General features: G+C 46.7%; 1 protein-coding gene across 1 annotated transcript in view; it reads left to right on the top strand.

Moving 5' to 3' along the window:
- The window catches only part of Vsnl1 (visinin like 1), a 109,834-nt gene that overhangs the window by 84,567 nt on the left and 8,926 nt on the right, over positions 1-16,341 (top strand). The window contains exon 3 of the mRNA XM_075984023.1: positions 14,460-14,675. Coding sequence (XP_075840138.1) covers positions 14,460-14,675 — 216 coding nt within the window. The remainder of the gene's footprint in view (positions 1-14,459; positions 14,676-16,341) is intronic.

The following is a 16,341-nucleotide window of genomic DNA, read 5'->3' as shown; positions in this document are numbered from 1 at the left end:
GACTGACTGACCTAGGAGCTCTGAGTGCTCCCAACATGGAGGGCAAGGTGCTTCAGCCGGCTCTCATAGACTCACAGCCTTCCTGCTTCACATGAAAACCCCAAATGCCTGTGGCATGATGGGCACGTGTTCCTGTTCATGTATGCTTTCATAGCCTGTGTTTCTAGGACACATTCCTTGGAATGTTAGACCTCTAAGAAAGATTAAACAGTAGCTGATAGCTATGAATCTCACGAGGCTATTGAGCACCGGGAGTATTCAAAGACACCCTCCCCCACCCCATAAAATCTCATTAATAGTTTTCATGTTGATTCGGTGTTGAAATGACACTGGTACAATGGCTTTTGAATATAAAGGGTTAAATTAAATACATTTTTAAAAAATTTATTCTCTTGTACTTTTCCAGAGATAGTCACAGTCCGCCTTGTATCTGGAGGGCGCTTTAGAAGTTAGGAAATATTTCCCTTCCGTTCTGAATGAGTCACTGAAAAGCTACACCTGACAGGGCGCCCCTCAGGCATTCTGCTCCAGTTTCCAGTTTGTAGGCAGAGAAACTGAGGCACTGAGTGAAGAAATGATTCTGATGCTTGAGTGACATCCCCACTCTGCCACTAACACCAAGCTCATCCCTTCGCTACCCTTAGGCTCGCCTCAGCCTCTGGTGGCGTCTTGCTCTCAAGCATCACAGGGCCTGCCCTCCCCTGAGGGAAGGCCTGGAGATCTCTCCTAGGAGAGGCATCTTTATTCATGAACCTGCTGGAGGGAGCCCTGGGAGGCTGTGGGAGGCTGCTCTCTGCTTTCCCTGCAGACTCAGAGATAAATATGGAACTGTGAGGAGAGTTTCCCTGCTGGGAGTCAGGACAGCCAACAATAAACAAGGATGGGTAGCAGGGAGACTCCTCGGGCCGAGCCCAGCCCTCCTCCAGCCTGTTCCCCTTCAAGCAGGTTGTGTCACTGGGCAGCTATAGGCTGGGCTTCATTCAGTTCTAACACTGCCTGCTTTGTATCCCCAGTAAGGCACGTGCCAGCCTCAGCCTCCCCCACTACCTGCCCCTTCCAGGGCGCCTCTTTGACTGTCCAGTGTGTCTAAGTTTCCTGATTCAGACCCTGAAGAGCCCAAGAAGTCCTCAGAGCTCCAGTGGGATCTGAGGCTGCAGGTGCTGTGATGCCTTCGATATGAAGAACCCAGATCCTTGAGAGTTTGTATTTTCCCAAGACTCCAAGAGATGAACCTATCCAGGGTAGTTTAAGAAGCCCAGCTCTACTCAGGCCAGTTAGAGCCAGTCATGGAGTGGGGTTTATCCTTTACCCACTGCAACAGGTGTCTGGCATAATGTGGGATCCAAATTCTAACCACAGGCAGAGACCTTTATTGTTTCCTTACATTGATGCAGTACTTCCCTAGGTGTGGCCCACATAACACTCCCTATAAACACATACACATACTTAATACACACACAAGTGCACACATTGCACACATGCATTCTCAAACAATAAATGCATCCATATAGGCACACACATACACACAGGCACACACATTCACAATAAGTACATACAAGTATTCACATACAAACACATACATACAAGCACGTATGTATGCACATACCCAAATATGCAATCACACAGGCACATGCACATACAAGTATACACACATACGTATGTATATACATAAGCATGTGCACATATGCACCTGGTTCTTCTTGAATAAGTAAGCCAATAGCCCTGGGTTTTTGCCAGAGGCCACAGGCACTAAGCAGTGTCTGAGCATTTTGATTGATCTGAGAACAGTCAGCACTGCTGAGCCCCTGGCTGTCTAGGTCTCACTACCACGGATGCAGATGGCCCATAATGACAGAAAGGAGAATCCTCGCTTGTTCACATCTGTGTTTCCATTTTAGCTTGATGAGAAGTGTGGAATGTTTAACCCTCGGTCTATACCACTTGGGTTCAGATCCTGCACTAACTAGGTATGTGACCATCAGCAAGACACACAATAGCTTAGTGCCTCTACTTACCCGTGTAGTGGCATTGCGGTGGTTCCTAGCCCACATCCCAAGATGGACAGAGGATCATATGCATAAGTAAATACTGGAAATGTGCTTAAACAATGCCTGGCTTGCCGTGCTATGAAGAAAATTAAATCAGTGCTTTTTGTCAGATACAATATCAAAATTGATCATTTACATTTATCATTTATCCTAATGATACAGGTTTATCATTCCAGGGGTTGGCAGGGGTGCTAAGGCTCAGAGAATAAACTCCCTTTTCTGTGTAAGAAGCACAGACAGCCAGATAGCTAAGCTCTTTGCCCAACATCAGTCAGTCAAGACGTGACCCAGCCTGCCTCTTCTCCACTGGGCCCTGCTTCTCATCACCACACTCTGCAGGATGTTTGACAGCAGACAAAGTCCCCAATATGGCACTGGAATACACATGCCCACCAGATTGCCCACTTGCCCTTTGTCCAGGGGTGTAAGAGGAGACTTGCCATGATGCCCCTGGCACACACTCCAGAGTCTCCCCAGGCACCAATAGCTAATCCCTGGCTTGGTACCTCTGTACCACTGAGTTAAGAATTGATGCAATTTTTCTAGCATTATTCCCCAGAAGAGATCTGGCAAAGATCAAGGAGGACAGTACTACACAAGGAAGGTCTTTCCTGCAGCATATTCTGAGGGAACCTAGGTCTGTCTTGGATTTGTCTATGTGATGACAAGCAGATAGGAAGCAAGATCTCCGAAGTCCCGCTGTAGCCGTCCTATTACGTTCCTTGTGTTTGTGCGCATGAATTGTAAAGGCTGCATGGGTTGACTTTCAGCTTTTCTAGAAATCCTTGTCCCTGACTAACCTTCCGTTAACCCCTCTCAAAATTCTGGCTATTTTAAACTGACTTTCTCCTAAACATAGCCTCTGGGTCTAGAACCATATAAAAAGAAAGCCAGGAGGTTCCCCAGTGACCCTCTGGGAGTATCTGGACTCGCTGGTCTCCTCGAGACCACTGGTAGGGAGGAGTATGTGGCTCAAGCTACCCTAAAGACAAGAACTTGAACGCCTCAGAATTTTTCCTCTTGCCACTCCCATGCCTCAGCCGGATCACTGATACTGACCAGATCTGGCTAACCTGGGTCTGCCTGGATTTGGCTGTACAAGATTTTGAAATAGATGGGCCAGCATAATTCCTACAGGTGCTGCCAGGGAACATGTAGCCCCAGTGTTGGCCAGTGGAGTTCACCTTGTGACACTAAGTTTGTGGTTCTGCATGTACCTTCCCAGCCACGTGAGATCTGGACCTGGACTTTTTTTCTTAATGTTTGTCTGCATATATTTAGCACCTAGTACAGTGGTTCTCAACCTACCCAATAGTGCAATCCTTCAATACAGTTCCTCATATTGTAGTGACCCCTGCAATCATAACATTATTTTCATTGCTACTTCATAACAGCAATCTTGCTACTGTTATGTGTTGTAATATAAATACCTGGTATGCAGATAATCTTAGGTGACGCCTGTGAAAGGGTCATCTGACCCCAAAGGAGTCAGTACACACAGGTTGAGAACCAATGACCTAGCATATAGTGGGCATCCATGGGATGATAACCATTTGTTCTTCACTCCTATATTTTCTCCATAAAAGAATGAAACAAGGCTGGGATGTAGTTAAGTTCAGTATCCAGCGCCACACAAATAGGACTTGCAAGCCCATACCTATAGTCTCAGGACTGGGGAACTAAAGGTAAAAAGATTGACAGTTCAAGGTCATCATCAGCTCCATGTCAAATTGGAAGCTATCATGAGACACATGATATTCACCCTTTAAAAAGAAAAACAGCAGGGTGGTAGTGGTGCATGCCTTTATCCCAGCACTCGGAAGGCAGAGGCAGGTGGATCTCTGTGAGTTCGAGGCCAGCCTGGTCTACAGAGTGAATTCCAGGACAGCCTGAGCTATACAGAGAAACTTGTCTTGAAAAATAAAAAACAAAAACAAAAACAAAAAAGAAATAGAAAAGAAAGAAGAAGAAATGAAAAAAGGAGAGAGGAAAGGGGGAGGAAGAGAAGAAGGAAAAAAGGAAGGAAGGAAGGAAGGAAGGAAGGAAGGAAGGAAGGAAGGAGGGAGGGAGGGAAGGAAGGAAGATGGATGAATGAACAAAACATGACTCCCTTCATATTCTTGGCACATATATGGAGTACAGGCTTCCACAGACATAAAGTACTAATAGTAGTAATAATAACAGTATCTTTCATCTGCTGACTTATCACCAAGCAAATGCTATGAAGAACTCAGCACATCATCTGCTCTTTACAAATGGAAGGGCTGGTAACGATCCCAGGCATTCTGACTCAGTATATCCTTGCATCAGCCTAGCCCTATGGCTAGTTCAACCTCAACCCACCTCCTCATCCATAGGAAGAGACTAAGGCTTTGAAAGGGATTACAAACCTTTGGATCAAAGTCCTACGTCTAGTAAAGTGCACAAGTGAGATCCAATCCCTAATCCCTGGTCCCCAAAAGCTTGTACCTACCACTGTGGCATCCTACCCTCACTGTGTGCCTGTGTGCATATGTGTGTGTGTGTGTGTACACTGTGCATATACATATGTTCTTGTGTGGAAATGCATGTATAAGGAGTGTGCCTGTGGGTACACATGTACTGAGATTAGAGGTCAGTCTCCAGTGCCATCCCCTGGTCTTTTCATATTGATTTTGTTGTTGTTGTTTATTTGTTTGGATGAGGAGCTGTAGGGTGTTTGAAACAAATTCTCTTATGTAGCCTGAAACTCATCAACTAGTCTAAACTAGCTAGCTAGCCAGTGAACCCCAAGGACTCACCTGCCTTCACATTCCCAGGCCTTAGATTAACACATGACATGAAGCCTGGCTGTTTTTCTTACATAGGTTTTGAAGTTCAAATTCAGGTCCTCTTGCTTACATGGCCATCGTTTGACCAACTGAGCTTTCTCCCTAGCACCCCATCCTCACTTCTATACGTGATGGGGTCTCTTGATCTCTCTTTCTGCTATCAAACCTGATCCTACACCTCACTAGCAGAGGTGACACTATGTAGAATATGGATAATCTGAAAACTGAAGACAGGGCAACAATGGTGGGCAGGCTTTAGAGGAGCACGCTAGAGCAGAGCGATCCCTTCCCCCGAGAAAACAGAGGACATAGGTGTATTCTTGCAACAGGACTGAACATCTTCATTTATCACAACCATTCAAATTTTATGACTGGAACTTCCATACCACGGACTGTCTTTGCTACCACCAATCCTGTAGAAGAGTTCTGTCCCCACCTAGATCACAAAGTTGGTGACCTAGTGTGTAGGGTTCTGAGAGGTAGGCAGGCTGGGCAGTCTGCTCAGCATCCCTGTGACGCTGTGCAATGAGTTGGGTATGGGATACAATGAGAATCCATCTTAAATAAAACACTTTGTCTCGAGAGGTCAGGGAGAAAACAAATAATCAGGTGGAATCTACCATGTCCCCCACTTGAGAACAGTGGAAGAGAGAGTCAGACGAGTAGTCTCAGCCCACCTTTCCCTGTGACAGCCACTTTTCCACCAGCCCGTCAAGGATGCTCACAGACTGCTTAGCTCCAAAAATCAGTTAGCTTTAAGAGCAACAAAACAACCTCCTTTCTAATACACCACATTGGCTCTAAGTGGAAATGCATGACAGTTTCCAGGCTGTGATTGATTATTGACCTCCTCTATTGGTATCAAATGAGAACAAGTTGGTGGGTCATGATTATCATCAAGGAAAGTTAGAGGAATCCCCTGTCCCTAATCAAGATGCCATTGACCCAATTTACACAGAAAATTGTGTATTGAATAGGAGGAAAGAGAATTGATTAGGTCCATATAGCCAAGAGTACACTTCAGGATCCCTAATACTTCCTAAAGGACAGAGACAGAGATAAGACAACAGAGAAAGACAAAGATACAAATACAGAGATAAGATAGCAACAGAGAGACAGAGATAGGGAGATACAAAAACAGATTTACTTTGGAATACAGGAATACAGTATAGATTTATGGATACATAGACTTAGATATGAGCACTGGGATAGATAGATAGATAGATAGATAGATAGATAGATAGATAGATAGATAGATAGATAGATAGATAGATAGATAGATAGACAGGATAAATGGATAGACAGGATAAATGGATAGACCGACAGATATATACATACATACTTACACACATATTCACTTTCAAAGTTTGATCATGGGGTAATAAGTACTATTTATTTATTTGGGGGCTTGTTTAGAAGGGACTGTTGTCTGTTTAAGACACTATCTCACAGCTCAGGTTGGCCTTGAATTTTCAATTGCCCTGCCTCAGTTTCTAGAGTTCTGCAGTTGCAGACACACACCACTACATGCACTACCTATCCATCTGCATGCCTGTCTATCTACCTGTTTATTTTATATTTTACTCAGAATCAGAAAAATAAATAAAACATCCTAACTAAAGGGTGTCCTGGAGCTTCTTTGATTTAGCATTCAGTTTACATCCATGGTAACGGAAGCCTTAGAGGTCATCCACACCCTGAGTCTGTCACTTCAGTCCTGTAGCTTTTCTTCTACAAGACACCCTTTATGGCACCTACACAATGCACCAGATTCTACTCTGAGACGAAGTGAAGAAACTATAAAGATCAAAATACCAGACTTTCCTTTCTGTTAAGGTGATTTTGGCGGTTCCCAATGTGAGAATTCTAAAGGCTGCTGTGGGGGGGGGGGGTCGAGGGGGACCTGGAAGTGAACATGTCTGGGTGTCTAGCCAATCAATCTCCCTGGTGCCCTCAACCATCCCGCTTAGGCCATGAAATATTATGTACTCTGACCCCAGCACCAAATTCCACCTCTCTAGAAACTTAATTCAGCATCGGTTTTCTTCTCAAAGCTCAATGTCATTTGCAAGAACCATAAATAAGCATGATTTGCGATGACGTCACAATGCTGGAGAGGCACAACTATGAGGCATGGGTGCTGTTATAGACAGGAAGGAGATGGGGCAGCTCTGAGTCCTGAGTGACCTGTTGGGAAGGAGGGAAAGGGTGAGCATTTCCCCCAGTCACCTTCCTGAAAACTCAGTGCTTGGGACACAGCCAGTGGCTGCATCTACCCCTACTGAGTTTCCTCAGCAGGAGGGCAGACGTTGGCACTCCTTCATACCTTCATATACTACAGCATTTTTTCTCTTTAACCTCCCTCTACCCAGGCAGAGCTCCCATGAGTATCTATTGAATGGACACATGAACAGGAAACTGGTTTTGGATTCGCTATCTCTAATTAAGGGGAGTTCTCTCTCTCTCTCTCTCTCTCTCTCTCTCTCTCTCTCTCTCTCTCTCTCTCTCTCTCTCCCCCCCCCCCTCTTCTCATCCACGTGATAAGAGTGCTCATGCTGAGCTGAAATGATTCATCCCCATGAGTCATCCACTAAAGTACTAAAGTAGTAATGACAATGAGACTTGCAGCCAAATGCAAATGCTAAGCCTCCCTCCGCACAATTGACTTCAGGACCCTTCAGAACACACTTCTCCCCTTGGACTGACCATTGGGTGGGGCTGCAAGGGGCGCCACCTGTTGGAGCAGGTTTGCTATGCTCTTGTTTACACATTCAACAGATGTTTATTCAACACCTACTGTGTACCTGGCCTAGTACCAGGCACCAGAGATTAAAGTGGTGGCATCCCCTGCTCTATTCAGGTCACCGATGACCTAAGTCAGCAGTCCTGTCGGCAACTGCATGACTCTAATAACTGTCATCAAAGATGTGAATGCAACAGGTTGATCTGACCCAAGAACTGAAAAACAAGTGTGAGGTGGGTGGACAATGTTAGGAATATTTCTTAAGATGAGCCTCTCTGTCCATGCAAATAATTCCAATCAGACCAAATCAGACCAAATAAAAGATGCACATGTTTAATGCAGTACTCCTGGATGGCACCAGGAAAGCATGGCAAGGGGAAGAGAGAGAAGGGAAGACCAGGCATAATCTGGAGACCAAGTGTTCATTCTCTGGGGGCAGCCTAAATCGCCTGTGGGAGTGATCCTGACCCTCCCTGGGGAGGGGTCACCACTTGGCAGGTTTTCTTGACCCTTCCCGGGGAGGTGGAGTTTGGACTGAGGCATCTCTCAGGGGAGGGGCTTCCAAAGATGGCTGCTGAGGGCTAGGATAGACAGAGGGTTAAAAGAGGAGCATTTCCAACCATGGCAGCAGCAGGACATGCTCCACACACCGTAGGGCTACAGCCAGAGGGCACAGCAAGAGCCTGGAGGGGTTAACAGAAAGCTCAGGAACCTTGAAACTGGACAGAATTGTGCCAACAGCAGTTGGAGTTCTGGAAGAATTCCTGCTTCCTCTGGAGTTATGGGGAGTTTGGACTGGAGACTAGGGAGTGGATAAACAGGAGTCAAGAGCTAACAAGGTACCATGTGAGTGGAATTAACAGGGCAGCCAAGGCATTGGGGTCACATCCAGGGTTAGACCTCATGGGACTGAAAAGCTGGTGGCCAAAACCAAGTACCAGGTTGACCTTAAGGACACTTGTCAGCCAGAAACCTAGCACAGGTACACTTTAGTTTGTTATGACATTGCTTCTCCTTCCAGGCATAACATGCCCATCCTGTTGTCATCTTGGAGTAAAGATGCCCTGGGCCTGGCAGAGATGGAAGTAACCAGACTAGCTAGCACATGATGGCTGGGTCTACGGTAGTGGCGATGAAGTTGTATATACACCACAAAAGAAGAAAGGGTCACATGACCCTCGGTTGGGATTCCAGCTGTCACTCATTCCTCTCCTCTATCCATAAGCTGCAACATATTAGGATGTATAAAGGAAATAGAAAGCTGACTGCAAGTGAGACTCCATGCTGCAGCTTCTCTGAGGTCATCGTCCACAACGGTATGAGACTTTGCAGTTGTGTGGTTGATTAGGGGTCATCCATATTCTGTGAGTGACCTTTTCCCCCTGCTGGATAAACACATAGGTTTAGCAAGTCCAGTTTTGGTTTGTTGTGGGTTTTCTATCTGATGTATGTACATACATATATACATATACTTCTCCTTTAGGCTAATTTACAGAATCCCATTCTGTGATCTGAGGACTGGAGGCAGGTAACCGGCAGAGTTCTGAGAGCCCATCCTCCATGGGGCCCTTGGTGTCACACCCTCCTGCCACAGCACATCAGTAGGTTGGGACAAGGCCTAGCTAAAGGTCCAACTTGGGCAGCGCCTCCCATTTTCAGGTCAACTGAGAGGTTCAAGGAAAATTGACATGTCTCGTTACAGAGAAGCAAGAGGACATTTGCCAAAAGGGGAGACCCTCCTGAGATGATCACCCCTGCCCTCCCCTGCCCCAAACCTCAGCCGCCTACCCCCACACATGTGCCAATGCTCTCTAAGTGTCACATGACTTCTAGATTGGTGAGATATATTCCACCAGCAACTAGGAGCAGAGGAGCGCTGAGTGAGGGCAGAGAAGGACAGTAGCCTGTATGGATGGCTTGGTACTCTGAGATTATGTCTGTACCCACACCGGGTGGTCTGGAGGAAAAGGCGCCGATGACATGACTTCTGGCAGGCGCAGAGAGGCTGGGTGGGCCTCAGCACCTCTTAGAGGAAACGGACATTTCAATCCTCACTCACTGGATAGACGCTGCAAAGAAACACAGGGACAGCCCCCTGTCTCAGAAAAAGCTCCTCTGTGGAGCTAACTGATCCTGTTTCTACCAGAGGGAGAAGCAAAGAGCACAGGCGCATCCCAGGGTCTTTAGCTTTTCCTGAGTCTGAGTCTTCTCAGGGTAGGGGTGTGAAGTTCAGTCAGGGACTTGAGAAACTCGTGTGGTACTTAAACTCTAGGCCATGCAGAAGAGCAAAGGGTCATAAGCAGCCTGGTGATAGGCTGGGAGGAAGTGACCACACATCTTCCTAAAGTTCAAACTCATAACGTTTATTACCTTCGTCTGTGAATTTATGGACAATTTGTTATACATGGTTTTTAGACTTATTTATGAAGTGGTTTAATTAATATCCTGTCTTGTTACTTTTCTATTACTGAGATGCAACACCATGAGCAAAGCAATTTATGGAAGACTTTAGTGAGGTTTCGAGTTTCAGAGGCTAGTCCATGACTATTGTTGGGGGGCCAGGGCAGCAGGCAGGTAGGCATGGGGCTGGAGCAGTAGCTGAGAGCTACTACTTCTTGATCCACAAGCACCAGGCCGAGAGAGCAACTGGACATAGCGTGGGCTTTAGAAATCTCAAGTGACCTACATCTGCCAACAAGACCACACCTCCTAATCCTTCCCCCAAATAGTTCCACCAACTAGGGACCAAGCATTCCAATATATTAACCTTTTGGGACCATTCTCATTCAAACCACCATAAAGTCTTCCACTGTCATTAATGCCTTCTGTGGTTTTTTTTTTATTCTGTTTGTGTTACCAACATATAACACAAGATTGACACATAGTTGCTACTCCTGACAGGGTTTTTTTTTTTTTCTTTGTTTTTGAGACGTGACTTCTCTGCGTATCTTTGGCGGCACTGAAACTCACTCTGTAGACCAGGCTGGCCTCAAACACACAGAGATCCATCTGCCTCTGCCTCCCAAGAGCTGGGATGAAAAGTGTGTGCCCCCACACTGGGCATGATTTTTTTTTAATTAAAGAATGAACCAGTCTTTAACATAACCCTTGCTTGCATTTTCACCATTTCTCAGAAGCACACAGATGCCACCAGCAGGTGGCAATGAGCACAGGAGAGAATTTCAGGCTTTGGGAATGATGGAAGCTAGAAATTATATAACAATTCAACAAATCTGGATTTCTGTTTATTTCCTTCACCAATTCCTGACTGAGAGAATCACAAGGTGTGGCCGGCGTGGCTGGATGGATATCAGTTCAAATCCCGCTCTTTATAGCCTAGTTCTTAAACAAGCTCCACAATCTTTCAAGCTTTGGCTGTGTATCCATAAAATGAAAAAAAAAAAATTGGGGGTGGGGGTTTGAGACAGGGTTTCTCTGTGTAGCCCTGACAGTCCTAGGACATGCTCTGGCCTCGAACTCGTGTATATCTGCCTGTCTCTGCCTCCCAAAAGCTGGGATTAAAGGTGTGTACCACCACTGCCTGACTTTAAAATGAAATGGATAAGGGCAGGTTTTATTATAAGGATTAAACAAATGAGGCAAAACTAGTATCTTATACAGACAAAGGTATAATCTCAATGTTCATTTTTAAAGCCAGTGTGGTGTTGCATGCCTGTATTTCTAGCACTTTGGAGATGGGAACAGACGGATTCAGTGTTCAAGGCCAGCCTAGGTTACAGGGGAACCCTACCTTAAAATAGTAATTAAAAAATTCCCTGCCTACAAAAATTACTTCCATATCAATAATTATCACAGGAGTTGAGGCAAAATAGATGGAGATGGAGAAAAGCCAAGAAGACTATGAGTGGGGGAAATGGCAGTATTTTCAGGCTCTGTTCTTCTCGAGAAAAATAAGTTTTGAGTTCGTGACCCTGATTTCCCTCTTGAAGAAACTAAAGAGAACAGGGCTCCGTTTTTCCATGATGACCTATCTAAGGTTATATCAGGCCATCAAAAGGAGAGATGCTCTCCAATCAGAAAATCTCAGAACACAGCAGAAGGAGTTTTCAGAGGAAATCATCACTCCAGATACGTGACGGCTCTCAAGAGCTCACCGGCTTCTTCCCCAGTAAACGCGAAACCACGTGTAACTTTCATAGTCCAAAATCTGTGATCGATTTCTCTCTCAAGAATTTCCAGTTCTAAATTAATTTTTAATATGCTGACCTACAGTGCCCAGCTATTTTTAGACAAAGCTGTCTGCTACCCTTTACCTTAAAGTATGCTGAGAGACATAGAATGTGACGCCTGGAAATAAGAAATGTGCCCAGTGCTCTCTGGTGACAAACCACCTAAGGGGGCACCAGGGAATCTTCGAAGGATGGGCTCTGCCCTAATCCAGGGTCCAATCTCCTGCACCAGCTCTACCTACAGGCAGAGGGGCACATTAACAACACCCGCCTAGAAAGGGACATCCTCCACTGGCGCCCATGACGCCCAAAGAGCAAACGTGTATGTTGAGATGTGTCAGGGATGAATTTGGTCCTTCCTGCATTCAGAACCTGGCTTCCAGTCCTCACATTCCAGCCCCTCAGTTGCTAGAGGGGCAGGGATGAATGAGAAAAAGAATCCTGCTGAGCAGACCAAGAGGAAGAAAGCACTTCCTGCAGACCATGCCCCCCTCCCAAGGTCCCCTGGGCTCTGCTGACTCTTCGCAGTTAAAAAGACCATTGCAGACACCGACTGATTCCTGCTATGACTATGTCGTCCAGAAGCACCAGGGTTTCTGCCGTTGGTTTCTGCCTCCTTAGCCCCCAGAATGGTGCTCAAAGAAATCCTTGGAATTTTGTCGAAGTACTGAAAAGGGGAAGTTGAGAGAGATGCTCAGGGATCTAGGAGACAGGAAACAAATGAGCAACGCTGGTCTTCAGAACCATATAAAGATAAGTTTGATGGCCAGGAATGGTGTTCTCTGTTAGTAAACCCAGCACTTGAGAGGCAGGAGCAGGTGGGTTCAAGACCAACCTGTTTTGAGTGAATATCAGGCCAGCCAGGTTTGCAGAGTGAGACTGTTTCCAAAAAAAAGGGGGTGGGGGGGGTGATGGGGACTGGTGAAAAAATTAAGTAGTTATGAAATTTTTAGTCTGAGATAATAAAAAAAAAGAAGCAATTGCCCTTGTTTTAGGTCTCTGCATGCTGGGGCGATTTTGGCTGCACAATAACAGATGTGGGAACCAGTGTGAAGTAACATCTACTAGAACAGCGGTTCTCAGCCTTCCTAAGGCTGCGACCCTGTAATACAGATGTTCCTGTGGTGGTGACCCCCAACCATAAAATTATCTTTGTTGCTACATCATAACTGCAATTTGCTACAGTTATGTTCCGATGTAATGTAAATATCTGATATTTCCAATAGTCTTAGACAACCCCTATTAATGGGTCAGGCGACTCCCAAAGGGGTCGTAATACACAGATTGACAGCTGCTATACTAGCCACAGCCTGCAGTGGCCTCCGCTGCCCCTGTTATTCGATGTCTTTTCTAGGTCACACATGTTGAGTCCTAATATGGAAAGGCCTGTTTTATTTCTTTGGCAAATTTTCTTTTTACCGTTTTAAAATGAATCATTTTATTATTGGTTGACATGTGCTGTGTGTGATGTATGATGTGTGTGTGAGTGTCACAGATGACATAGCATGCAAGTGGAGGCTGGGACAATTTGGGGGAGTCAGTTCTGTTCCCCCTCCCCCCAGTGGCACTCAAACTTAAGGAACTTTGCCTGCTGAGCCATCTCAAGGGACCTGGAGGGAAATCGCCTGCTTTCCAATGTGCTTCTGAGTGCAGGGAGACATGGCTGGGCAGGGAGGAGGAGAACCCAGCAGACTAGCTTTACCAGCAGCCCCATTAACAGTGACTCCAAGGAGAGATGAGTATTGGTTGACCACATAATGCCTCGGCTCAAGCAAAACTTAGGGCAGGAACAAGAGCGAGCAAGCGTGGTCCTCTGCCACTGATTCCTACTTAGGACATCTTCATCCAGAAAAGCAGGCTTGCCTTCCATGCAGGCTTTGGACAGAGCAGTTTGTTTTGTTTCTTTTTGGGGTCTTGAGATACGTGTGGTGGTCAGTGCTCAGAGCTGCCTGCTGTTTGTCTTGGGGGCAGCAGGACCACTGTGAATTGGCCTTCCATAGACATCCCCCCTCCTGTCCAGTCTCTGTCACCCACACAGCCTGTTGCCTGCCGGCTCTGTGAAGAGAGCCCTTTGTGCCTCTCACAATAGGCCCTAGTCATGTTCTATTTTTAATGGATTTTAAATGTCTGTTCTGCAAAGGAAAAGTCCCTGAAAAAAAAAAAGACTGGAATCTCACCCAGGGAGGTGACACAGTGTGTCCTGGCACCAGAGAAAGAGGCAGAAAACTGGTCCCTGCAGGTCCCTGCCTCCTGTGGTGTGGTGAACCCGGTGGAACTGGAAGTTTGTGTTGCACCACCCAGGTGGCCTGCTGCCTGCCTCCGTCCTGTCCCTCAAGGAGAGTGAGGAAGGAGCTACAAAAAGAGGAAGGTCCTGACTAGACCTCACCTGTGTGGAAGCCAAATGCCACCACAGGAAACGGTCCGTACCTGTGCATAAGGACAAGTGGCCAGAAGGCCTCCCCTTCTGCCTCCCTTTCCTTGATCGTCATGGTCCCAATGCCTTCTGCTGACGGAAGGTCAGCACAGCCTCCAGCCATGCTGAGCAGCCAGGCTACACTGCAGTGGTGTGAGCCTCTCTGCCGTTCCTCGCCCCTGCCTCTATGTCGGGTACCTCTCTGCGCCCGTCCTTCCTCCTGTTCCTGATCCCTGTCTTGTGTCTTTTTTGCAGTTCTTCCCTTATGGAGATGCCTCCAAGTTCGCACAGCATGCCTTCCGCACCTTCGACAAGAACGGTGACGGCACCATCGACTTCCGAGAGTTCATCTGCGCCCTGTCCATCACCTCGCGGGGCAGCTTTGAGCAGAAACTGAACTGGGCTTTCAACATGTACGACCTGGACGGTGACGGCAAGATCACCAGGGTGGAGATGCTAGAGATTATTGAGGTGGGTCTTTGAGAAGGGACTCAAGGTAGTGTGGGTAGGGAAGACCCCGCTTCCATATTGGGCAGGTGCCCCTAGAGCTATTTTTCTTACTCTCTGGGAGCCTGCTAGTTACATCCAGGCTTTGCTTTCTTCTGCATGATCCCCACTGCAGTGCAAGGGATGTCAGTCACAGAACCAGAGCCAGGCTCTTCCTGACACCAAAAACTGGAGCTTTAGCTGGCCACTCACTCAGTACAAGGTCTTCAACCACCACCACCACCAACAACAACAAAGTAGACTTTCTGAGAGCAAAGGGTATTTATTGCCAGGGTCAGGGTCTTCAGTTTCTAATCTAGCTGGGCTCTGCTGAACATGGCAACCCCCTCTTTATACCAGTTTGAAAGGGACAGGACTCCAGTGAAGCGAACAGCTGTAGGGAGTCCACTCCAGATTCCAGAGATTTTTTTCCAGTTGTGTTAGCAGGAACCCGCGATTCCTCTGCCCACTGTTCTGGTTCCATCGTCACCATTTCTCCTTGGGTGCTGCCTCTTGGATGCACCAGCCCGCTTGGATGTCCCATAGTGTTCAGTCTCTCTTTCTTCTCTCCACTTTGGGAGGAAGATGCAACCTTTCCCTTAGGCTCCTCCCTTACATCACCTGACTCCATTTATGTCATACTTCCCGGAGAGCCTTCCTTCCTGTAATCCTCCTCAAGCATGCCTACTGTATCCCAGAGCAATCTATCCCGACCGCGAAGTGGCCATCACCCCGGGTGACCCTTCCTATAGACGATATAACAAAACACAGATCCTGAACAGAGAAGGGCTCTACACACCCGCTGCTGTATCCCAGAACCCACAGGCACTCAGAGCTGATGGACGCATTGGTGTAGTTCATTAAATTAAAAGGTCTTGGTGTGCCGGTACATCCCTGCCCCGCCCCCTGTGGTCCAGGAAGAGAGATACTCTACTGATCATGGACAAGACAGAGCTGAGATGAGCATAGTAGACAGCAGGCCAAACCCAAGAACCCTTTCCCATTCCGCCACTCTCCTTCAGACCCCTCGCTAGAGTCCTGCCCCTAGCCTGCCCACCCCTTACGTCAGGCTCAGGCTCTTCTAATACTCGCCCTGTATAAAAGGAGGAGCTGTATCCTCCTCTGCTTTTTCTGCTCTGTCATCAATGTGTATAAGACCCCTCCAAGATGCTTAACAAATAGTACCTCACTTCTCTATTTAACGGTCACTTATTCATGAGACTAGTTGTAGCTTAAATTTTCTAAGCACGTAGCCTTGTTTTTCGTTTTGTTTTGTTTTAATCTCCCTCACCATTCAATCCTCAATCCTTTGTTCCTTTTCCTATGCGACCTGGCTCTCTCTCCAAGCTCCCTGCCATCTTCCTTCTCAATGGGTTTTTCCAAGTTTCTTCTTCTTGACCTCTGGCCGCATTTCTCCCGCTCATGACCAATCCCATATCCCCTGAACTTGTTCTCAAATCATTGTTAAGGCCCTTTAGCCAAAGACCACCAAAAACATACCTGCTGTCACGCAAGTCACACTTATTATTAACCAAGGCAAATTCAGAAAGGAGGTCCACTGGCTACTGTCCCAGGTAGGGTTACCACTGCTGTGATGAAACACAGTGACCAAAGCAACTCAGAGAGAGAAGGGTTTGTTTGGCTTACACTT

This window comes from Microtus pennsylvanicus, chromosome 8 (assembly GCF_037038515.1).
Source record: "Microtus pennsylvanicus isolate mMicPen1 chromosome 8, mMicPen1.hap1, whole genome shotgun sequence".
Taxonomy (NCBI): domain Eukaryota; kingdom Metazoa; phylum Chordata; class Mammalia; order Rodentia; family Cricetidae; genus Microtus; species Microtus pennsylvanicus.
Note: the sequence above shows the minus strand (reverse complement) of the source record. Positions and strands in the feature narration are given on the sequence as shown.